General features: G+C 43.4%; 2 protein-coding genes and 1 long non-coding RNA gene across 3 annotated transcripts; 1 reads left to right on the top strand and 2 right to left on the bottom strand.

Annotated features, from left to right (window-relative positions):
• Positions 1 to 1,539: 1,539 nt before the first annotated feature.
• LOC133506615 (ectonucleoside triphosphate diphosphohydrolase 7-like) lies at positions 1,540 to 10,964 on the bottom strand. Its single transcript, XM_061830919.1, has 14 exons — positions 10,789 to 10,964; positions 8,586 to 8,669; positions 8,326 to 8,487; positions 7,694 to 7,899; positions 7,443 to 7,593; positions 6,222 to 6,325; positions 5,752 to 5,811; positions 5,528 to 5,676; positions 4,746 to 4,912; positions 4,126 to 4,330; positions 3,805 to 3,924; positions 3,644 to 3,729; positions 2,654 to 2,815; positions 1,540 to 2,532 (listed from the first exon to the last, which is right to left on the bottom strand). Exons 2-14 carry the CDS (start codon positions 8,591 to 8,593, stop codon positions 2,322 to 2,324), a joined length of 1,791 nt encoding a protein of 596 aa, XP_061686903.1. The 5' UTR covers positions 8,594 to 8,669; positions 10,789 to 10,964; the 3' UTR covers positions 1,540 to 2,321.
• A 650-nt stretch (positions 10,965 to 11,614) lies between these two features.
• Positions 11,615 to 19,056, top strand: LOC133506145 (mitoferrin-2-like). Its single transcript, XM_061829974.1, has 4 exons — positions 11,615 to 12,087; positions 16,517 to 16,745; positions 16,829 to 16,885; positions 17,156 to 19,056. Exons 1-4 carry the CDS (start codon positions 11,761 to 11,763, stop codon positions 17,710 to 17,712), a joined length of 1,170 nt encoding a protein of 389 aa, XP_061685958.1. The 5' UTR covers positions 11,615 to 11,760; the 3' UTR covers positions 17,713 to 19,056.
• On the bottom strand, positions 18,101 to 23,439 carry LOC133506147 (uncharacterized). Its single transcript, XR_009796412.1, has 2 exons — positions 21,896 to 23,439; positions 18,101 to 19,919 (listed from the first exon to the last, which is right to left on the bottom strand). It is a non-coding gene; the product is annotated as an uncharacterized LOC133506147 (long non-coding RNA).
• Positions 23,440 to 24,573: the final 1,134 nt, after the last annotated feature.

The raw sequence follows: 24,573 nt of genomic DNA, 5'->3' as shown, positions 1-24,573 counted from the left end.
GGACAGGAGAGCAACCGCCGCCGACGCACTTGCAGCCAAACCCACAAATACCAAATGAGAAGACTCGCAAGGAGCTGCTGTAGGCCACAGCTCACACCAAAATACTCCCACCAACCCAGCAGGCCCCACCTCCTTAAGGCACACATGTGACTCACACAGATGAGTTTTACAGTTCTGTCTATATTTTAGGCTTGCGAATTTTCCAATATTTTCAATACCGCATTTCTTCGACTATCAGTAAAAGTTAGCCCCTCCCCGAATCAGTACCGATACCACTAGTATTTTTGATGGATAAAAATCTTTATAATTTTTAACACAATAACAGATAAATGTGAACAAAAACCTATTTTTCTTTTTCTGACCCACATGGATATACACTGGTGTCCAACTGCCACGGTGTAGCGCCAACTAGAGGCGAGAAGGACTTACATTTTTTTCTTTTTTCAACCAAAAATCTGTAAAATTAATTTTTGTTATATTTCTTAGTCAACCAAAGCAATGAACCTAATTTCATTTGAATTTTCCACCTTTTTTTGTTTTGTTTTGTTGTGTTTTCTCCGCGTTTCTGTGGGTTCTCTTTGACTAAAAACCAGTCAGCCATTTGTGTGGAGCTTGAAAAGACATTGTTAGACAATAATTGCAAACATTCCACCATCTTCATGTCAAATAATGTACAGTAAAACCCTCTCCTCTCTCAGTAATCACACTATTACAGTACTACTACAATAATATTTGGACCTGTTAACACATTTAACTCCTTTTGTCAGTCAATAAACCTTTAAGATAGAAAATGAGAAAAAAAAAAAAAACATACAGAAGTGCCGTAAAAATAGAAGCCTGATATTTTTTGCTTTGTTATGGTTTTTGCGTGTCTCTTGTAAACCTGTATAATGTAAAATTTACTATTTATATGCAGCTGTTGTATTAAAAGTATATTTTTAAAATAAAAATAAAAAGTGTCGTTTGTGTGTGACTCATAAACGCCACCTGCTGGACAGAAGCACGAAACAATCTGTTGTACGCTTAATAACCATTTTGCTGATAAAAGTATTTTTCTACTGACTTGGGACAACTGAAAGGTTTTTTTTGGGGGTGGGGGGGTCCAAGAAAGAAACAATTACTCACTAAACACAACTAAAAAAAATGAATTCCTGCGTAAATTAACTCTTGTACATTGATTAAAAAATATATATAGTTGCATCTGTTACTCTAATATAATACAATTTTAAAAAGGATATAGAACCATTCAAGTGATGCTCAAGTGTAAATAAAAATGTGAAAAATATTGGTTTTATTTCCACTTTAATTTATATATAGTATTTCCTTAACCATTCTTGGTTCACCGTTGGCAGCCCCACGTATTGGCAGATTTTTCTCTCAAGTTTTTTTTTTTTTTTTTTTAAAGTACCATATTTTCACGATTGACCCCGCCTCTTGCCCAAACATTGCTGGGATGCTTAGTGAGGATAAGCGGTACAGAAAATAAATTCATCGCAAATGACTTGGAACAATCCATTTCATTTGAAGTAGACACAGGAGTTACTAAAATATTGTTTTATTGGCATGGAATCATTTGTATTCACATTTGACTCATATCAGGTCACTATTGCGAAAATTGGACAAAGTACTTTTGTGCTCCACTTTGACAACGAAACGTTAATGAATGTACACAAAGGAACAGACTCAAAATAAGAGTCCACAGCAGCGGGGGGGTGGGCAAATAAACCGTTCGGGCGCCACACTTCATCGGGGGCAATCATTTTATCAAATGAAGAAAAAAAACCGAGCATTTTCATAAGTTGAATTTACCCATGATGAATTCATTTACCATGAATTACAGTTAACCAATTAATAAATTATGACAACAATGTCTAAAATAATGATTTTTTTTTTTTGTTTGTTTGTTTTCATTACCTATAATCAATCAATGACCCGGGGCTCACGCCGTGGTTTGCCCATTCCTGCAATAAAGTGTCAACAAGGGAATCATTCAAGTAATTTGTCATCGCTATATTGCGATTTTTATATATATATATAAATGTTAATATAGCGATGAGGGAACGGTGAAAAGTTTACTCCCAACTCCCTCATCACTATGACTAGCACTATATTAAAAAAAAAAAAAAATGGCTACCGTAATTTCCGGCCTATAAGCCTGTAAGACTTTTTTGACACGCTTTCAACCCCGAGGCTCGTGTGCCGAGGAAGTGACTTTTACCGGTCCGGGCCCGGTTAGCGCTGCGCTAGCGTGTTCCTGCCGCGTCTCCGTGATTTTTACCAGGTGTGCTCTGTGGGCCGGGAATTACGGTACACGGCGATTGTCAGGGTAAGAGCACCTCTCCTTCGTCGGCCCAGAGCATGTCCAGTGTGTCGATCTGCCGCTGTTCTCGCTGGTGGATGCGCCTCAGGCGTAGGATGTAGAGCAAAATGGCCAACACCACCACCAACAGGCACAGAGAGAACAGGTGGTGGTTGTACACGAAGGAAGAACGCAGCCAGCTGGGGTGGCTCTGCCGCACCGCCTGGAGGTCCCTAAACACGACATTACACAGTACTGTTATTGATACTAATGTGTCCACTTTACCGCAGGGCCATCAAAGATCAGCTCCTCGTAGCGCTACAGTTGGCTGGTTAGCGGTAGTTTTTGTTCTACCTGAGTGGCAGGAATCGCGTCTTGTACAAGATGGCTCCCAGCGTCCACTGCACTTCCTTGTCGTAGACCAGCTGCGCCGTCCTCAGACTGCGGAAGTCGCCGGGGAAGCGGAAGCCGGCGTGCAGAACCTGGAACGTCCACGCCGACTTGAAGCACTGGTACCTGAGGTGTGCACACAAAACGCATCTGATTGGCTGATTTGAAGCGTTACTACCCGTAGCGTGCATAGAAACTCGTCCGATTGGCTGCTTCCTGCCTCGGCCACGCCCACTCCTCCGTAAGGCTGACGACAACTTATATATTTGGATCATCAAGGCATTAATTAGCTGGTCATGTAGTTTTGTTATTTGTGATTATTCTGAGGTTATCCAACCAGGTTCTAACATGTTATTTTTCTTGTTACATTTTTCTACCCTCTCTCTCTCTCTCTCTCTTCATTTTTTCCAGTCACGTTTCAATGGGTGTAGTTTTTGTTTTTCTCTCATCTGTCTTTGATTTGCCCGTTTTTTTACTCTCATTTTCACTCCATAAAATCTTTGAGGTTCCAACTGGTGCTGTTTATTTATATATATATATATATATATTTTTTTTTACTTTTTTGCTCTTTTTCCCTCTGTCTAGCACCGCGCTAGCATTAAACTATTTCTGTGTAGCGTCTTTGTAAATATCTTGTTTCAATGTGGGCACTTGCAGCTTTTACACAGCTGCGGCCCATGCATGTACCAAATGGTATTTCCTTTACAATTGTACTGGGTGAGGCTTGTAACAGGTGCGCTTTCTAGGCTGGGAATTACAGTACTTTTTGCTCTTTTTAACGCTCAAAATCGTCAAGCAGCTTGCAAAAAAAGTTGGATTGCAACGGGCGTTGGTGTCATTTGTCACCGCAAAACACTTTTTGGCACAATTTGATATCCGGCCCACTCGCACTGCATGACTAAGCTGCCGAACCGAACAAGTTTGGGGGGGGGGGGATAGAAAAGACAAAAGTACTTGAGTCTGTCGAGGTCAGCCTGCTGCGAGAAAAGCTTCTTCTCCAAGCGCTGTTTCAGTGTCGACCATTCGGTGGCGCAAAAGCTCTGCGTCGGCGCGGCAAAGACAAAAAAAATAGTCAACTGCGCTTTTCTCTTGCGTATAAGATGGTGCGTCATTACCGTGGCGGCCTTCGAGTATTTGTCGCTGTCGTATTGCCCGCCGATGCGCAGCACGTCTTCCATGCAGTAGTAAAACTCTGAGAAGCCGTAGAACTCGCTGTTGCTGAAGTTGATGGGGGCCTGAAACGGGAATAATCATTAGAAATGGACTGAAATTGAGATTTGAATTTCATATGATACGCCCTTTTTCTTAGCCGGAACTGATACTGAACCACAGCATTGATATTTGGTCCCGTTTCTAATTATGATACATCGCAATACGGATATTTGATACGGTACCATAATCGCAATCAACATCCGAACTTCTGGTAGGTGCGGTACCTGGTAGACGCCCCCTGCCGCCGCCATGGTGCCGTTGCGGAGGCCCAGGAAGGGTCGGACGGCCTCCAGGCAGCGGGCCCAGCTTCCCAGGCCTCTCAGGTGCAAGGTGCGGTTGTCTCGGACCACCGTGTGCGACAGGGCCTTGGGCAAGCAGGGGTCCAGGTAAGGTTTGTCTTGGCTCAGGCCCGTCTGAGTGGTCAGCAACCTGGCCCGCCGACGACAAACGTGGCCGTCATTGGCAGGTGACAAAATAACGGAGGAAGGCTAGCGAATGCAGACTTTATCCGTGTCCTAATACTGTCACTTTACATGTACAAACTACAACACGTTACGTTGACAGCTCTGGGTCGGGAGCAGAGAGGTAGGCGGAGAGCTTCGCTAGTGACGTAGATAAGCTTGAGAAATCGGAAAGACCTGATTACAGGTCTCTCGCCGGACAAACGTCTGGAACTCAGGAAAGCGTGGACCATTTTAAATCATATTTCACTTTTACTCAGGCGCCATTATACATCCTAAATACTAGAAAACCTTGGTTTGGTACAACATGGGACCTTTCAAATACATAACTCAATTTCTGAGCTCATGTCACCGAGCCCTACAAAGGTGGTGCCGCTTAATACCTGTTTTTGTCCAGGGTGCTGTTGACGATATGGTCGTCGTAGCGCTGTCGGGCCATGTTGCCGCCGAAGCCCAGGAAGGTGGTGACGTAGACCCGGTACACGTGCTGCGTGTGCTCCACGTCGCAGCCCAGGTTGAACTCGGCCAGGACGCCCTTGGCCGCCTCCTCCTGTAGCGGCGACGGCGTCGGTAACGAGGTTAGCTCATTAGCATGACAGCATAGGTTACTTATTGTAGTTAATTAATTAACCACATTTGGTACTCAGTTATACTTGGTTCGTAGTTTTTTAGCTTTTGTCCGAGTTGTTTCAGGTTAGAGTAACTAAAGTATAGTTAAAAAGACCTAATCAAAATACTTATTTCTTTCATTCATTATATTACTAAAGTAGTTAATTGGTAGAAATTGTTGACTAGTTACTACAGTTATGACATTGGCTATTTATTCAATGACAGTTTTCAACTTGTTAGTTAAAGTAGTTAATAAGTTGCTTACGGTAATTAGTGGAAGTAATTTGCTGGCTACAGTAATTAAAACTTTTAGTTAGTTGGTTTCAGTAGTTAGTTTGTTGGACAAAGTCATTGGTTAGCTACCATTAGCAACCATTATTTAATTAGTTGGGGACGGTAGTTGGCTAATTACCACAGCTTTATATTTGGTTATTCAGTCAATGATAGTACTTTGTGTCAGTAAATTATTTATAAAGTTGGTAATAGTAGTTAAATTTAGTTACGGTAGTTCGAGGGTTACAGTATTAGCAATCAGAAGCGGGGGCGCCTCTCAGACCTCTTGCGGCGAGCTGAAGGTGATGGCGCCGGGCACCTCGTAGGCGATCTGTAGCGAAGCTCCGCCCATATCCATGATGCCCACGGTGCGCCGGCGGCTCATTGGCGGCTGGTGCTGCGAGCCTGTGGTCACCTCCACCGTGGCGTCCTCTGTGCCGCGTAAAAGGTGTTTTAAACCTTAAATTGGGCACGCCGCAGTGGCGGCTGCATGTGCCGCTTCCTCACCTTCGTCGGCGTGGTCGAAGCGGCCCAACACAAAGTTGATCCCGATCCATGCATAAACGCCTTTGGAAAAGGGAACAAAAACTCATTATTGCTCACCCATTTATTTGCTAATTTCACTCATTTTTGTATTATTACGGAAACATCCCAAAATGCCACAAGATGGGACCAAGGAACTACGTTGAAGTGAAGGGAAGAGTTCTTATTAGTCCTGTTGCAAACCGCAAAGAGTCCTTAAAAGGGGTTGTAATTGCTTGTATATGCCATAGGGTGGGTGGCACCGAAGCACTATTTTTCAATTAAACCAGGCTTTGGCACCATCTTAGCACATTGCAGAAAGCACAAAAATTGAAAAATAGATATGTTTATAAAAAGCGCCGCTTTACCACATCGAAGCGTTGTTGTTTTTTTTTTTTTTAAAGCTGAATGCATGTATAGAGATGACAAACGTGATAGTTTAAGTGTTGTCTTACCTTCCTGCTTGCCAGAGATGACTTCGGCATGAGAGCGGGAAAAGAGGAAGTCAAAGTCCTGAGGAATGTCGCTCACCAGGTCATCCAAGATGGCTGCCTGCTGGCTACATTAAAGTGCCACTGTCATGAAATGCATGAATTTTAGTATGTTATTAATGAAAAAAGGCAGGCGGAATGGTCCTATCTGTTTTTTCACCACAAAACGTGATTTTGACGTACATCGCTTTTTGTAACTCGCGCCATGAAAATCCTGTCGAGAGATTTGTTTTTGACAAGAAGCAGGAAGTGACGTACAGGGTCTCGTCTGTTTATACTAGTTTCACCTGCCTGGAAGGTAGCTCGTTATTGCTTCATGTTAGCCAAAATGCGGGCTCGTAGTATTGCTGTGTATTGCTCGAACACTCGGGAGGATGGATTCGCTCTTCATACTTTTCCAAAAGATCCGGTTCATCGTGACAAATGGATTGCACAGGTGCCAAGGACGAGAGCTTCGAGGGTTCCAAATAACAGGTAAGGTGTGTATACAGCTACTAAATAAAATAATAGTTGGGAGGGGGGCGTAATCCTCTCAGAATGTAACAAAAGATCTGCGCATCTAAGTCAGGGGTGCTAAATGTGTGGATGTAGCCGTCGGCGGCGTCCGAAGCTGTGCCTCGTCCGCCGCGATCACGCTTTCGGCCGGGGTGGCTCATCTCTGCCGCGGAAGATCGGACGGGGAGGTGGTTTGGCCGTGATCCGCGTATCGTCTAAATATGGCTCGAAATGATTGGGTAATATTGCCTTCAGTCTGTTGTGAGATGATCTCTTCTTTGAAAAGAGCTTCTGTGTCAGAAGGGGCGTGTTCGTGTACCATAGTGGGGGCAACAGCATGTTTTCAATGGCGAATGTCCCAGTGTGACATCACAGGCAGAAGATGCAGCCAATATGGTGATGTCGAATGAAACTTCCGCAACTTTGCGCATAGATGACGCGCTCTCCGCTCATATTTATTTGTTCGTTCGTATAGATATTGAAATGAATAATGTTATATGTATTTTTTTCATTACAATATTATTTTAGAATGTTCATAGGGATGACACTTGGGCTTTAAAAAAAACAATTCCAAACATCTGTTTAAGGCTGAAATACCGCTATCGGATCAGAAGTGAAAAAGGTGGATCGGGACATCCCTTTTTACGGCAGTGAATGAGCTCAAGTGTTTGGAAGTAAAGTTAAAGATACCCGTCTGGCAGTAGCCTCATGCCGGCCGTGCACAGGATGTACAGCGGCGTCTCCTTGTGTTTATTCTGCGGCACGTGCTCGGCGGCGAAGTTGAGCAGAGGATGCAGGTAGTCGCTGGCCCGGGTCGGAGACGCCGCCAGCGTGGAGATCCCTGGGAAGAAAAAAAAAAAAGATGGCGAATACCTATAGTGAGCGAACGCTGCATTTGCATGGTTTCCTCTGCAAAAGAATAATACGAGAACTCTCCCGACCCGGCTTGATCTTCTTGACGACAGGCTGCCGGTCACGGTCCCTCATCTGCCGGATGTCGAGCAGCGTGTGGGGGTTTCCGTTGTGGGGGGGCCAGTAGTACACGAAGACGCGAGAGCCGCTGCTGCCGCAGTCCACCACCACGCCGTAGTTGAGGCCCGCGTCCCGCACGTCGGTGGCCTCCATGGACTCGGCGCTGGAGAGGTACCTGAAAGCAGTCGGGAGGGGCGGGGCACCGCTGGGAACCGTGTGAGGACAAACACCTGCGCTCCTTTCTGCTAAATTCTCACGAGGCCCCGTGTTTGCTTACACCGAGGGAAAGCCTCAGCTGAACCAACTGAGCATGTTTTCCACATTCTTGGACGGAACACTAAAGACGGGGCTGGCTTACTTTGGTATTTTGATTCTTTCAATGTCTTGGAAAGGGAACAGAAACAGTTTGTGTCCAAAAGCTTTTCGGAGTAACATAATTTCACTTTCCTCAGACGTTTTGTGTGCTTACATACTGTTCAAAATAACTGCTAGAATATGTTGGCGTGATTAAATCCTTGTGTCCCTGAATGCACAAAACCCAAGAACCGGGTGGCGCTTTGGATCACGAAGTGGTCAAACTGACGAACACGTGCCCACTCACTTGCTGAAGCGAGACCCTTGCGGCCTGTAGGGTCCCCAAAGGAACCTCTGCCGGGTGCCCAGGAGCAGCAGGACCGAGGCGGCCAGCAGGAACAGCAGCACCAGCTTCTGCCTGGGGGCCACGCCGCAGTACCAGGACGCCGGCAGGAACCACAACGTGATCCTGGGGTGGACACGCGAAACACAAAGCGAGAGCTATTTGTCCTCTGGAGTATGCTGAAAACGGACGACGGGCGTGGATCGGCGTTGGAAGTGCGTTACCGTGCCATATGTCCACGGCGCGGGTTTGTTGAAGCGCACGGTCGTCACCTCATGGTCGTGGAAGCTCCCGCGCGCAACTGTGACCTGTGTTAAAAAAAAAAAAAAAAAAAAAAACACGCAACTGAAGAATTTTGCAGTCATGTTCTATGGAACGTGGCAGGGGCCAAAATAGCTTCAGGAGTTAGCTTACTAGTCAGTCTCAGGGTAGTGGGTTAGTTAGCTTCACTAGTTAGTTTATCGTGTGATTAGCTACAATAGTTCATTGGAGAGTCATACTACTTACTTGGTAAGTTCAAGTGGCAAGTTAGGAACCGCAGTTAGGTGGTTAGCTACCGTAGTTAGTCAAAGTAGTTAGTTGGGTGGTTGGTTGGTTCTAGTAGCTAATTTATTATTAGTCTGCTGTTGTAATTACTTGGTTAATAACAGTAGTTGGTTATCTGCACCAGTTAGTTTATTAGTTAGTCATAATACCAAGTTGGTGCTAGTTGTTTATTAGGCTGGTGGTTCCCTACCAGTTTATTAATGAAAGAAGCTAGTTTATTCGTTAAGCATAGCAGTGGGGTTGTTCACTATTATGGTTAGTGAGTGAGGTTTTTTTAGTAACATTGTGTAGTTATTCAGCTACAGTATTTGTTGGTTAGATATACAGTAGTAGCTAGTTAGTCAAAGTAATGTGGTTAACTAGTGATATACTAGTTTTAATGTCGTGTAGTGTATTAGACTGGTGGTTCACTCCCACTTTATTCATGAAGGAATCTAGTTTATTAGTTAATCAGTAGTTAGGTTGTTAGCTATTATCGTTAGTCAGTGAGGTTGTTTAGCTACAGTATTTAGTTATTCAGCCACAGTATTTGTTGGTTAGATGCAGTACCTAGTTATTTAGTCACAGTAATGTGGTTAACTAGTGGTATACAGGTTTTAGTGTCATGTAGTTAGTTGTTTATTAGACTGATGGTTCACTACCACTTTATTCATGACGGAAGCTAGTTTATTAGTTAATCAGTAGTTAGGTTGTTAGCTATTACGGTTAATTAGTGAGGTTGTTTAGCTACAGTAGTTCATTGGGTTAGTCATACTACTTAGTTGGTGAGTTCAAGTGGCAAGTTAGTAACCGGAGTTAGGTGGTAAGCTACCATAGTTAGTCAAAGTAGTTTGTTTGGTGGTTGGTTCTAGTAGCTAAATTATTATTTGTCTGCTGTTTTAATTAGTTGGTTAATAAGAGTAGTTGGTTATCCACAGCTGTTAGTTTATTAGTTAGTCATAATAACTAGTTAGTGCTAGTTGTTTATTCATTAAGGAAGCTAGTTTATTACTTAATCATAGCAATTAGGTTGTCATCTCTTATATTAGTGAGGTTGTTTAGCTTCAGTATTTAGTTATTCAGCGATTTGTTGGTTAGATGCAGTAACTAGTTTATTGGTTACAGTAAAGTCGTTAGCTGTACTAATTTTAGTGTAGTTAGTCGATTAGTTACAGTAGCTAATTGATTAACTACTGGTTTACATTTGCGCAGGTCTGTTTCGTTGTATGACTAGTTAGTTACAGTAGTAGATTAGTAAATAAGAATAGTTGTTTGGTTAATTACTGCAGTTATTTAGAGTAGATCATTAGATGGTAGGCTCTGGTGATTACAGTAGTTTGTTAATTAGAGTAGCTAGTTGTCAAAATGAGAGTCATCACTTTTTGACAGATATGAGTCAGTTACTCGCATTTGTAAAGAGGTGGCTGAAAACACGCACACACACATTCCTTTTACTGTCATATGTGCCCCTTTGTGTGGCAAAAAAAAAATAATAATATCACTGGTTTTCCATCAGCACGTCGCTCTCACCCCGTAGTTTGAGTAGTTAGATGTTAGTTCGCACACTGAATTTATTAGTTATAATAATTTCCATGGTTGCATTGTTTATCACCATTACGACGCCAACAACAAAAATTACAGTCATACAAGTCCGGCATCATCATGTGTTTTATGGAAATGTGGAAGGGCCACACAGTGACGGCGTTGCCTCTTTACAACAACTCCGTGATTATCTAACACGCTATTAAATATGAATAACAAGCCTCTCTAGGTGCCATTTGTGACCAAGCTTTTATATTTCGCCTGATCTAAAAATAAAGATGCTCCATATGCACGTCCCAGTTGTGGACTTTAGCATGCACCAGCCAAAGCAATGCATATCATGGCGTCATTTAAACCTACCGTGAGAAGCAGCTCCTCGGCCGTGACGACACAGTCCGATTTTTCTTCCTTCGATAGAAAATGTGATTTAAAAAATGTTTTTTTTTTCAAGTGACACAAATGAATAATAACGTATGAAAAGGAGGCAAGAAAAAGTGCAGCCTGTGCAAGAACGTGAACGTCCTACTTCCGGTCGGCACGACGTCATTACGTCACGGAATACGTGGCCGATTTCTGGAGCAGCTTTTTGGATGCCCTCGGGAAGCTGCTTTTATTCATTGTCACAGTAAAAATCGGGACTAGAATCGGATCATGACATAGTGAATATATGCTTGTTACTGCCTGTGAGCTGTAATGTGTTAAAACATGATTCCAAATATGGGCAAAATCAGTTAACAATGTGGTCTTGATCAGAATCAAACCTCAATTTTATGTGAGCGCTGCCAACATATCGGATTCGCCAATGAAACGAGCTGTATGTGATTGGCTGTCATTGCAACCAATCATCAGCAAGGAGTTTTGTGACGTATACATTAATGTCCCACCCAAACCCGTTTTATGGTCAAATAAAAGGGTACCAGCATTAAAAATTCATACATTCACAGCATTATTTCGCGGATATTATACTAGAAGTAACAATATCACTCAAATTCAAATCTAATTATTGACTTCGATTAATAAAATGCATCAAAATGTAGTGTTTTGCGTTTATAGGCCCGCCTTCTTGGAAAAAAAAAGACACACTGGCCAATGAAACGGGCTGTAAGGGATTGCGTATCGTATTGTCCAATCATCTGAGAGATATTATGAGACGTCACGGACATTGTCCCGCCCAGTCCCAGCTACTGGTGGAGGCTGGGTCCGGGTTGAGTAGCCCGCCAAGCCGCCAAGTGAGTACCTCTGCTCGGCGGCACTGGTGGTGGTGGTCGTGCCCACGAGACTCCACGGAAAGGAGGGTCGCTGCCTGCCTTGATTGCGTTTCCCCGCATCTAAATGGAAGCGGGCGGCTTCGTGTCCCGGCGCACGTCGCTAGACTCGCCGGGGGTCGACAACCGGGTCGCGACCGGGACAGACGTTCGATGGCTGGGCGGCAGGCTGCTGGGCACCGCGGGAGGATTGGTCGGGGCTTTACCCGCGAGGGTGACCGGAGAACAGGACTTTTCCCCGGCGTTTTGTCGACCTACCGCGGAGTGCTCGATCGAGGCGGACGTGGACTATGAGGGGCTTCCCCGCGGAGCCACCACCGGCACCCACATGCTGGCCGGAGCCGTGGCAGGAATCATGGAGCACTGCCTCATGTATCCCATCGACTGTGTGAAGGTATTGTCAATTATAATCATTATTATTCTAATTTATATTGCGCAATTTCCACCAAATGAGCCAAGCGCGAGGTTGCGTAAAGCAGTAGGCCGCGACCTGAGCCTGGGCTCGATTGGCGACAAGCTAACAAACAGGTTAAGTAACCTTATTGTCAGGAAGGTCAGCTAAAAAAAAAAAAACAGCTATGGAGAAACAACGCACGGTGGCCAAAAGGCTGACCTGTAACCATTTAACATCTTGAAATAATTTGCAACATCCGTCTTGGACAATGATAGCTATGGTCGACAAGTGTCCTTGTCCAACTTATTATTGTTTTCGTTTCATGACGCACTTGTCTTATTTTCATCCAATTTTAGTCGTCGTGACTGCGAGGAACATCCATGACTTAAGTCATGTCAAATTAAGCTTGTGATCATGGCGAATAGTGCCCTATATGACGTAAAATGACTCCTGGTTACGTAACTATGAGCATTCATAATGTGTTTGTCTGAACATTTTGAGGCTTCATTCAGGAAACAACACATTATTTATATTACGTCATGTTGCGCATTGTCCAAAGTGTTATACATCATCTATAATAATGTATAACAATCGGCGTTAACCTGTTGAAATGATCTCTGCAGACAAAAACGTTAATGTTTAATTGATGCTCCACAAACCCAACTTCCTTTGTTACTTATTAGCCTCAAGTTTGTTATATCTTCTTTTTTATGGCCTCTTTTGCTCAACTCCAAATCTATTATTCAATGGGTCACACAGGTGAACTGACAGATATGCAGAGCATATTACAACATATGAGTTTATAACCTACGATGTCTCTACTCAAACGTAACTCAACGAGTGGTTGTGCACTAGAATTGATTTTACATGTGGCTGCTTGAGTAAAACACACACTGCTCCTGAAATTAGCCATCATTAATGACTGATGCCTGAATACAAAGCAGTGAAGTCAATGAAAATGAATCAGAGTGTAACAATTTGCACATCACAACCTACTAAAGCAGTCACCACATTCAGTGTTGATATGCCCAAATGGGAACAGTAGAGGTCATGGCGCCTGCGTTGTATCCCTTCAGCTCTTTTAGTGTCCAGGTCTGAACAAGGAAGGAACCACTCCGGTTAAAATGTGTTCAGCTCCGGGAAGTCCCGAGAATATTTGATGGAAAGTTTCCTCATTGCCGCTGAGTCATCAACTCAACTGGACCAACTTTCCATCCAGAAAAATGCTTCTGGAAATTTCCTCATGGCTGAAGTCCCCCTGCAAGTCGGTTGTGATGTTTGCGCAACGCCGTTCCAAGTTCGCAACAACGCGGAATGGCGTGCGTGCCCTTTCAGTGCGCCGCATGTATTTCCGGGTCACAATGGCACCGGTGGCTAAACTTGTAAACAAACCCTTGTTACATTTGACTATAGCAGAACCATTGAGAAAACGGGAAGTGGTTCTGAATGTGTGACGTGCCACTCGAAAAGATGGTTAAATCGCTTAGAGGGGACATGGAACTGCAGTTGTAATGTAATTGATTAAAAAATTAGACATGGTGGAGATTTATTCAGTTTACATGATGATTGAAAGACTGGCAAATAAACTGACCAATTTTTGTGTCGCTCGGATTAATAGCACAAAATTTTGTCTGTGGGCAGACAAGCTAATAATAATGTTATTATTATTTTTTCAAACAAAGCAAAAAGCATGTGATTTTTTTTTTTTCGTGAGGGAGTTTATCTTCAGCAATATTCTTGAAACAAAAGAAAAAAAAATGTTCTCTGTGACCAACACAATGGATACAGCCAGCAAAAAAAAATTTTCCTGTTAGTCAGGCATAGATCCAGCCATCTATTTTCTTTGCCGCTTATCCTCACGAGGGTCGCGGGGAACACTGGAGCCTATCCCAGCTGTCAAGGGGCAGGAGGCAAGGGACACCCTGAACTGGTTGCCAGCCAATCACAGGGCACATAGAGACAAACATCCCCCCAAAAAAATGGCACCTAGGGGCAATTTTGTGTCCAATTAATGATGTTTTTGAGGCGGGGGAGGAAACCGGAGTGCCCGGGGAAAACCCATGCAGGCACGGGGAGAACATGCAAGCTCCACACAGGCGGGGCCAGGATCGAACTGGGGTCCTCAGAACTGTGAGGCCAACACTTTACCAGCTGATCCATCGTGCCGCCAGGTAGCAACCAGTCTTTGAATATACTGGCAGTTTTTTGTTCAACCCTAAAAATAAAATCTTAAATAAAAGAGGAAAAACCAACAATAAGTGTTTTCAGGGTTGTCTACTGCGTCGCTGCAAAGTTGTAAATCAATTTTCCCCGTTGCAGACGGCATTAGGGTTAATGTTCGATTCTCTCCTGTGACTTTTGCAGCCTACGGACGCCGCAGTGTCGCTGAACTCGGCGGCTGTGCTGAAATAGAGTTACGGGATAAGATGGGGGGGTGGGTTTAGCTGTGGAGCACACTCAGGATGACTGGACACATTCCACCTTAGGTTTCGTTTTTTTTGTGGGAAAGTGGGAATTTCCACAAGGACATCTCGGACGTTTTCTGCTGGCCACACTTCCTGATTACGACATTTGCGGATTGCGACATCTTCCATATCCAAAACAAAAGTACACATGTCGCGATTGTGATCTGTCCGGAGTTTTCATCTTTTCCTCAACACGTTTGGTTATCATTGTGATAAATCCAAATAATGAAACTTTTGAAAATCCTATTACAAAATAGTTTGTGCAAACTCAAATAAAATCTACTTGGTTTTGACTTTTTTTTTTTTTTTTTTTTTTGCGAAATTTGTACTGTTGACTTTTACCGCCACCTCCTGGATGGATTTGTAAACTGCGCGGGTAGACACTGTGAAGAAACTTAAGTATTTGAACACCCTGCTATATTGCAAGTTCTCCCACTTAGATATCATGAAATTTTCATCGTAGGTGCGTGTCCACTGTGAGAGAGAAAATCTAAAAAGAAAAATCCAGAAATCACAATGTATGATTTTTTTTTTAACAATTTATTTGTGTGATACAGCTGCAAATAAGTATTTGAACACCTGTCTATTAGCTAGAATTCTGACCCTCATAGACCTGTTATTCCGCCTTTAAAAGTCCACGTCCACTCCAAGTATTATCCTGATACAGATGCACCTGTTTGAGGTCGTCAGCTGCATAAAGACACCTGTCCACCCCATACAATCACTAAGACTCAAACTTGTAACATGGCCAAGACCAAAGACCAAGACAAGATATCACCTCGTGGGGTCTCAATTATCCTTAGAAAGGTAAGGAATCAGACGAGGACTACACGACAGGACTTGGTCAATAACCTGAAAAGAGTTGGGACCACCATTTCGAAGGTGACTGGTGGTAATACACTAAGACATCATAGTTTGAAATCATGCATGGCACGGAAGGTTCCCCTGCTTAAACCATCACATGTCAAGTTTGGCAATGACCATTTGGATGATACAGAGGAGTCACTGGAGAAGGTTTTGTGGTCAGATGAGGCCAAAATGGAACTTTTTGATCATAGTTCCACTAACCGTGTTTGGAGGAAGACGAATGACGAGTTCCATCCCAAGAACACCATCCCTACTGTGAACCATGGAGGTGGTAGCATCATGCTTTGGGGGTGTTTTTCTGCACATGGGACAGGACGACTGCACTGTATTAAGGAGAGGATGACCGCGGCCAAGTATTGTGAGATTTTGGGGAACAACCTCTTTCCCTCGGTCTGAGCACTGAAGATGGGTCATGGCTGGGTCTTTCAACATGACAATGACCCGAAGCACACAGCCAGGAAAACCAAGGAGTGGCTCCGTAAGAAGCGTATCAAGGTTCTGGCGTGGCCTAGCCAGTCTCCAGACCTAAACCCAATAGAAAATCTTTGGAGGGAGCTGAAACTCCGTGTTTCTCAGCGAGAGCCCAGAAACCTGTCTGATCTAGAGAAGATCTGTGTGGAGGAGTGGGGCAAAATCCCTCCTGCAGTGTGTGCAAACCTGGTGAACAACTACAGGAAACGTTTGACCTCTGTAATTGCAAACAAAGGCTACTGTACCAAATATTAACATTGGTTTTCTCAGGTGTTCAAATACTTGTTTGCTGCTGTATCGCACAAATAAATCGTTTAAAAAAAAATCATACATTGTGATTTCTGGATTTTCCTTTGTAGATGATCTCTCTCACAGTGGACATGCACCTACGATGAAAATTTCAGACCCCTCCATGATTCCTAAGTGGGAGAACTTGCAATATAGCAGGGTGCTCAAATACTTATTTTGTTCACTGTACATGTCCAAAACAAAACCCCTGACAAAAATGTGAACTTTTTTTTTTTTTACATTATTTCTTCCTTTGTCCTTGCCCCCTAAGACAGTGTAATTATGATACAAGAGCGCGTTCATCACAATTGATGAAATTTGCGTTTCGCTCCCGCTAGACTCGCATGCAGAGCTTGCGCCCAGAGCCAAACGCCCGCTACCGCAACGTGATGGACGCCCTGCGGCAGATCGTGCGCACGGAGGGCGTCTGGCGCCCTATCCGCGGCATCAACGTGTTGGCGGTGGGCGCCGGCCCCGCCCACGCGCTCTACTTTGCCTGCTACGAGCGCATCAAGTTCACGCTGAGCAACGCCATCCACCCCGGCGCCAACAGCCACTTCGCCAACGGTCAGTGCGCTTTGAGCGCGTGCGTCTTCGCGATTGAGTCGTGTCGTGTGCGGGTTTTGATCGTACGGGTTTTGTCTGTGCAGGAGTGGCGGGCTGCATGGCCACCGTCATCCATGACGCTATGATGAACCCAGCTGAAGGTAAACACACATCAAGGCATTTGTTTGCTAAGTGTAAGATGAAATTGTGTTTCAGTGCTAGCTTGACTTGCAAGTGCCGCAACTTTTCCGAGTTAGACGCATTCACGTATCTGTCATCGGGAGTTCTTCAACTGCGACGATCGACGCTAACGTTAGCACGTCAATGGCATTTTTCCTTGTATTTTAGCATCCATAAGGCAATGTTCACAAACTGTCATTCTCTATGTTTCTTTTGAGAGTAAACTGAATGGAGACCCTTTTGTCTCGCAGTGGTGAAACAGCGCATCCAGATGTTTGGCTCGCCATACCGCGGCGTGCTGGACTGCGTGGGCACCACGCTGCGCCAGGAGGGTCCGGCGGCCTTCTACCGTAGCTACACCACGCAGCTGACCATGAACGTGCCCTTTCAGGCGCTCCACTTCATGACATACGAGTACCTCCAGGAGGCGCTCAACCCTCACAGACACTACAACCCCACCTCCCACGTGGTGTCAGGGGCGCTGGCCGGCGCGTTGGCCGCAGCCGCCACCACGCCGCTCGACGTCTGCAAGACGCTGCTCAACACGCAGGAGGTGGCCAGCGCGCACGTCCTGCAGGCCGACTTGGGCGGCTCGCCGGCGGCAGCCCGCCACATCTCCGGGCTGGGGGAAGCATTTCGGACGGTCTACCGCGCAGGCGGCGCGCCAGCCTTCTTCAAAGGCGTGCAGGCCCGCGTTATCTACCAGATGCCCTCCACTGCCATCAGTTGGTCCGTGTACGAATTCTTCAAGTACGTCATCACCAAGCGGCAGCACGAGAAGCACCTGCGCGGCGACGCCAACAAATGAGCGTCCGGCTCGAGAAACGCAATCAATGACAGCGTTGGCAAGCGGATGGCGACAAAGACGAGTAATGTAGCCTCAAAACACTAAACGTGCAAATTGTCAACCGAAAATAGAGAGTGAAACAATTCTGATCAAGATTAGCTCTAACTGTATGAAAAGTGATGCCAAACGTGACTACCGTAAGTTCCGGCCTATAGAGCGCACCTGGTTATTAGCCTCAGCCAGTACATTTGTAAAGGAAATACCATTTGGTACATGTAAAAGCCGCAAGTGCCCACATTGAAACACGAGATATTTACAAAGAAAGACAGTAAACAAAGTGTTTTCAAAGTTGTAATACCTTAGCTTAACATAGCAACAACACGGTAGCATGAACAGGGCTGGTTTGGAAAAAAAAAAAAACGGCCTCAGGAGCTACACAGTAGCAATATGGGAGCACAGCGCTAATGGGGCCGGTTAAAAAACAAAACAAAATCACTGAGACGTGGCAGTAACACAGCAGCATAGCACCACGCTAACTTCTAGTGACACGTGTACACAAAAATTTAAATATCCATGTTAACGCACACACTGTTGAGTTTGTGAGACACAGACAATATGGGGGAACAAAAGGAGGATGGGGCGCTAGCGCGGTGCTAACGGCTGTTTTAAAAAAAATAATAATAATAAATACCGGCAAAAGTCACTTCCTTGATACATATATTCCACTGGTCTCACACTTACCTTTTCCGCTCGAGTGCCCCTTGCGGCGGTTAGAAAAAAAGAATCGCAAATCAGCCGCATTAACCGCAGGGTTGAAAGCGTGTGAAAAAAGTTGCGGCTTATAGTCTGGAAATTACAGTACTAGCTTGAATTTGGCCCGTGTTATGAAGTCACTGTTAAATCAAAGTAAAAAAGCCCTTTTGGCTTGAAATTGCATATCTAGCAGATAAATTCGGAATCATCAAAATAAATTTGCTATTTTTTTTATTAGCTTCTCTCGCTAACCTTCAAACAAAAGTCGGGATGAACGTGCACTCACACTTGGCTTCAATCAGCCGCTATGCATCCAAACGCACAAGCATTGCTGTTCCTGATGGAAGTCATGCAAGCTGTCAATAGATTCATAATAATAATATATCTTTAAATATGATGCAAGAAAACTTGTCCTCTACTGGGCTGTGCTCTGGGACTATTTTGTTGTGCTTTGGAAACCAAAGAATAGAAGCATCACCAAAACAAAAAAAAAAAGTGTCAATAGGAAGAAGCAAAATGAAGCGACGTCAGCTCTATTTTTTTGTTTACTTGTAAATAAAGTCGCAAATGGCAGCTCCTCGCAGAAGCAGGGTCTTCTCTTGGTGCTCCAGCAACACACACTAACACTTGTCCATGAGTCTTTTTTTTATTATTATTATTATCCTTTTTCTGACTCGACAGTCCAAATAGAAGTACTGTACACACATTATCAGTGTCATGTCCATTGTAAGTCCTTTTGTGGATTGAGTGATTGATTGATTCCTATTGTCATGTATATAATGTGTTTTTTTTTTATTTAATTTAGTGGCAATCGAGTGCGTGATAAAAAAAATTAATTTCTTGTTCAATTGCAAAGCTTGATACTGCTGTCGTACTTTGATGGCGTCAACAGATGGTGCTGTTGTATGACGGCAAACCTGAGTCACGTACAGTATCACTAAAAATGCTCCGTCCTACTACAGTAGTTTATATTTGGATACCCTTTTGCGTTTCATTGCTTCTGTATGAAAATAAGATTTTTTTTTTTTTTTTTTTTTTTTTTTGCGTAACGTCTTTACCCAGAATGCACTGCGCCCTCCCAATGGCAGACAAAGGTGGTCTCGGTCGGAGGATGCAAGGTGACCTTGATTCGTACCTTGCCACCTACGACGAGTCTATGTTTTAAAAAATAGAGTGGACGCGTTTTAGCAAGTACAGTATCTGAAGCGTTTCCGTAAATCTTCTATTATGCACTGCATGTGTCAGCGTAACTTTGCAGAACAAGACAAGAAACTTAATGTGTGTGTTTTTTTTTTACGATACGAGCGTCCACTCTTTGCCTTCTAAGCGCAAACGAGATGCCATTTGTGTCTGGTGGCAGTGACCCAACTCACTTCTACGCCATTAGCAGCAGTTTGTCAGTTGGTGGATAACTCATGAAGAAGGAAGCTTCCAGCTGTCAAGTCACACTCCCAGGTGAAGTTTACTATCAAATCCTGAAACATAAAAATGCCATTTATCTAAAATGACCACATTGTTAAGCCTTTAAGTCCCCTAGCTTAATGCTAACGCTATATAACATCCATTTTGTTGTACTTTAACCCTATTAAACAATGAACTGAGCACAAACGTGAAGGTAGACAATGTATAACAGTTCTTAGTCATATTCTTTGCGTAGTAGGACTAATATTAGTGTAAGAAAAGAGATGCAAATTGTTTTTGAGTTTTGAGTGTGGTTATGGTACAAAAACTCATTTCATACCAAAAAATGCTGACAATGTCGCTAAAAAATGAAATGATTAACAATAGCAATCCCAGCATTGTGAAAATCAGCCCGGCCCCTTGATGCTCTGCTCACAATCATTTCTATTTGACAATTATTTAAAATAAATAAAATAAGGATTTTGTCTCCAGTCATTGAAGCGATCTAATTGGATCCTTGACAGGTGTGATTGCCATTAGTGTTGTCTTTGTTTTTAAATTAACACTTGTTAAACTAGCTAAGCCAGCACAGTGGATCAGCTGGTAAAGCGTTGGCCTCACAGTTCTGAGGTCCTGGGTTCAATCCTGGACCCACCTGTGTGGAGTTTGCATGTTCTCCCCGTGCCTGCGCGGGTTTCCTCTGGGCACTTCGGTTTCCTCCCACATCCCAAAAACATGCAAAATTAATTGGACAAGCTAAATTCCCCCTTCGTGTGATCGTGGGTGCGACTGTCGTCCGTCTCGGTGTGCCCTGCGATTGGCTGGCAACCAGTTCATGGTGTACCTTGCCTCCTCCCCGTTGACAGCTGGGATAGACTCCAGCACTCCCCGCGACCCTTGTGAGGATAAGCGGCAAAGAAAATAGATGGATGGATAAACTAGCTAATAAAAATCCTTTCATGTTGCGCTTTACCTTGTTATTGCCAAAACCATTTGTACTTTGTCACATAACGTTGCAAATGCAACAAATTGCTTTTGTAGTTTTTTACCGACCTAAACTAACCTTGTGCCCTTAAAGGGAAATGGAGGTAAAAAAACAAAAACTTGCTTCTCATTGTAACGAGAACCTTTCTCATTGTAATGAGTTTCTAATTTCCCTGAGCAACCTGACAATGACAAACATCTCCCTGTGAGTGCTAGCTTATTTACACACATGTTAACAAATGTGGCGCAGATATTCTACAGACTATACTGCTATGTTCATGCGATGACGGTTCACATTTATATGTCATCTTTCACTGTGATAATGACATCATCAGGTACAGTATATTCCTTGTTCTGGGAAAAGAGAGCAAGTCCTGATGTGTTGTGCCGGGAGCAAGTTGTAAACTTACTTGCTACTGTGCAGCTACACGAACGCAGGAAGCTAGCGCTAATACCCTGTAGGTAAATAAGCTACCGCTCACAAAGAGACGATTCTCATTCAAACACTAAAGTTTCTCATTGTAAAAAGAAACACTCTCATTATAATAACATTGGATGTTATTATAATGAGTGTTTGTCTATTTCATTATATATATGTATATATATATATGTATATATGTATATATATTTGTGTGTGAAAGTTATTGTGTAGTTTGTCACACAATACTGTTCAAACAAAAATTGCTTTTGTGGTTTATCATGTAAAATTGCTTGTGTAGTTTAACAACCAATAAAATTGCCTGACAAGTTGGCCACACAAAAATTGCTGTTATAGTGTTTCACAAAATCTTGGTAACACAAAAATTAACCTCATTCATCACTTTAGTGAGTTGTATTTACATTTATATTCAGCCAGTTTTTTTTTTTTTTTTTTGGGGGGGGGGGCGCTGCAGCTGCAACTTCTGAACCTCAAAACGACATCGCGAGAAAGCCCGCGTGAAAATTTACGTGTGTTTTGTTGCGCGGCTGTCACTTTGCAATAAATGCGGGCGGCTAGCTTAGCGCTGCGTTCCCAGAAAACTTGACGCTTTTCTCCCCACTTACGCGATTACATGCGGACGCTAACCTCCAAATATTTACAGAAGGCTGATGGACGAGGCCGAGCGCGTCTCTTGGCCGCCGGCCCGAAAACTCGCCCGCCGCTGACTTGAAGAAGAAAAAGAAGAACCGTTTCCAAACACTCGCGAATGCGCTGAAATTTGTTAGCCGCTGTCAGGAAGTCTGACGTCGATGACAATGAGCAGAACTTCCAGCGCTGACCGATACGTACGACCTCATTTCTTCTATGTACTCGTTTCTTCCCGACAATCATCGTCTTCATTTTGTAGTCTTTGTCTTTTCGTCACGTCCAATCAGATTTCCGCCTCTTTTGTGTTGCCAGGTCACCGTAATCTGCCCAGGGCCTTCACGATCAATAGTACCGTACCTCGTCATGCAATTTTAAAAATATTAGCGATAGCAGCGTTTCTTTTGTTGACTGCTTGTGAGCCGTATCGCATTAATAGTACATGGTAGTCCTTGAATGAACATAATCTCCAGAGCACCAGTGATCGCCAACTCATGTTCTCCATCAATCCATTTTCTTCACCGCTTATCCTCACAAGGGTTGCAGGGAATGCTGGAGCCTATCGCAGCTGTCAACGGGCAGGAGGCGGGGCACACCATGAACTGGTTGCCAGCCAATCGCAGGGCACATAGGGACGAACAGCCACACTCACAAACCACACCTAGGAGCAATTTAGAGCCTTAATGTTGGATATTTTTGGGATGTGGGAAGAAACCGGAATGCCCGGAAAAAACCCACACAGGCACGGGAAGAGCATGCAAACTCCACAAAAGTGGGTCTGGGATTGAACCCGGGACGTCAGAACTGTGAGGCCAACCGTGCCACCCAAAACAAAACAACTGTCTATTTTGTCTAACCCTGTTAACCAATCGCCAAAATCATCATCTTTTTTTTTCCACTTTTCACTTTTCTGTGTAGTAAAGTAAGTTTCTTTCGGCTTGTCCCGTTAGGGGTCACCATAGCGTGTCATCTCAGACTGTATACAACTATATGCTGTGTAATTTAAATGTTCATTGTTCACTTTCAAGTCCCACTGACACCAAAAATCACATTTTAAAATAGATATTGTTATCAAAACTACGAATAATATTAAACACTTTAATACCATTTGGGGAAAAAGTGAGCTGGGAACGTTTTATAAAAGCGCAAAGTTGCATAAGTCTGACTCAAAACAATGCGTATCTCAGTGGTGGCCATATTTGTCTGTGATGTCATGTGCAGGCATCACACTGGATCCCTGCCATTGAAAACATGTGCCGAATGTAATGGGAGATGGACGAGAGCAATTTTTAGGATTCTCTTTATTTTCCTTTCTTACATACTTTATGAAATGATTATGCCAACTGATCTTTTGTTACATTCTGAGAGAAGGATAATGTCGTTGGATGTGGATTTCTGGAATGTACTTGTAAGGATGAGGAAGGCTGTCGACGGAACGTTTTATTAATACTGCTGCTTTCAGACAAGTACGCAGACCACAGTGCCTTCCTGGAACATTCGCTGGAAATAACATTTGCATATTTGGAACATTCATTGAAGTTTGGTGACTATACATTGTTTAGCTAGTTAGCCCGTGTTACGCGCTACTAAACTATCTTTGTACTTCTGTTTTGTTATTGTTTTTGTATTGTATTGTGTGTGTGATTAAATTGTCTTGAACGCAAAACAAGTGCTTTGTTATATTTTGCTGGTTTGACCAATGAGATTTATTCTAAATTCACACGTAATATATGCTATAAACTGTGAGACAAATTAATACCCCGCAACAATATATTTTTTTAAATAACTCTATACACACTCACGAAGCTCTCGTCCTTTGCACCTGTGCAATCCATTTTTCATGATGAATCAGGTCTTTTAGAAACGTGTGAAGAGTGAATCTATCCTGAGTGTTCGAACAGAATCCAGCAATGCAAAGAACCAGTATTTTGGCTAACATGCTGGGAAAAAAAAAACTGGTAATTTTTATCTGTACAAGGGGTAAAGACACTTGACTCTGCTGCTGTAGGTGTCTGTAAAAAAAAAAAAAAAAAAAAAAAAAAAAAAAAAGTCACTTCCTGGTTCTTGTTCAACACAAAAGCCTCGAGAGTTATCATGGCGGGAGATGAAAAAAATTGATATACCGTAACATTCTGAAGTGCTGTGAACAAACAAATGAATCCATTCCGGATGAGTTTTTTTTTTTTTTGTTAATAACATACAAAATTTAATGTTTTAGGTTTCAGTGGCACTTTAAGGAAGTTTAAGCACTTTAAGCCCGTTGTACAGACAATCAATTAATTATTTTCGGTTTTATCAATTAATCCCGTTAAAAGTGAACGTTGACGTAACTGGCAACTTTGCACATGCGGCATTGCCTGCATTGGTGGGGAAGTGTGCTTAGCTGGGTGCCATTTTCCTAATTGTCTTTGAAAATGAATAAATTTAATCAGTCAACACAACCAAGGTGGCAATCCTTTATTTGCAGTGGCGCAACTTTAAAGCGAAAGAAAATAATAATAATACTGTACCGCTCGAGCTGTGTGTGTGTGTGTGGGGGGGGGGTGTCTGTGGGAAAGTGGAAGCAACTCGTCCAATTAGACAGATCATCAATAATTGACCCCTTCCGATGGACTAATTAACAGGCCTCACCCGTGTTGCGTTAATAATTGAGCTGCAAGTGCTCGTTAGCGATTCAC

Source organism: Syngnathoides biaculeatus, chromosome 9 (genome assembly GCF_019802595.1).
Source record: "Syngnathoides biaculeatus isolate LvHL_M chromosome 9, ASM1980259v1, whole genome shotgun sequence".
In the NCBI taxonomy this organism is placed as follows: domain Eukaryota; kingdom Metazoa; phylum Chordata; class Actinopteri; order Syngnathiformes; family Syngnathidae; genus Syngnathoides; species Syngnathoides biaculeatus.
This window is presented reverse-complemented; position numbering and strand designations above follow the sequence as displayed.

Coding starts and splice junctions, on each gene's coding strand:
- LOC133506615 (XM_061830919.1), bottom strand. Junction 6,326..7,442: donor ATGAGGCTACTGCCAGACGG/GTATCTTTAACT, acceptor ACTTTAATGTAG/CCAGCAGGCAGCCATCTTGG. Junction 4,913..5,527: donor CCTTCAGCTCGCCGCAAGAG/GTCTGAGAGGCG, acceptor TCGCCGCTACAG/GAGGAGGCGGCCAAGGGCGT.
- LOC133506145 (XM_061829974.1), top strand. CDS start 11,761: ATGGAAGCGGGCGGCTTCGTGTCCCGGCGCACGTCGCTAGACTCGCCG. Junction 12,088..16,516: donor ATCCCATCGACTGTGTGAAG/GTATTGTCAATT, acceptor CGCTCCCGCTAG/ACTCGCATGCAGAGCTTGCG. Junction 16,746..16,828: donor CAACAGCCACTTCGCCAACG/GTCAGTGCGCTT, acceptor TTGTCTGTGCAG/GAGTGGCGGGCTGCATGGCC.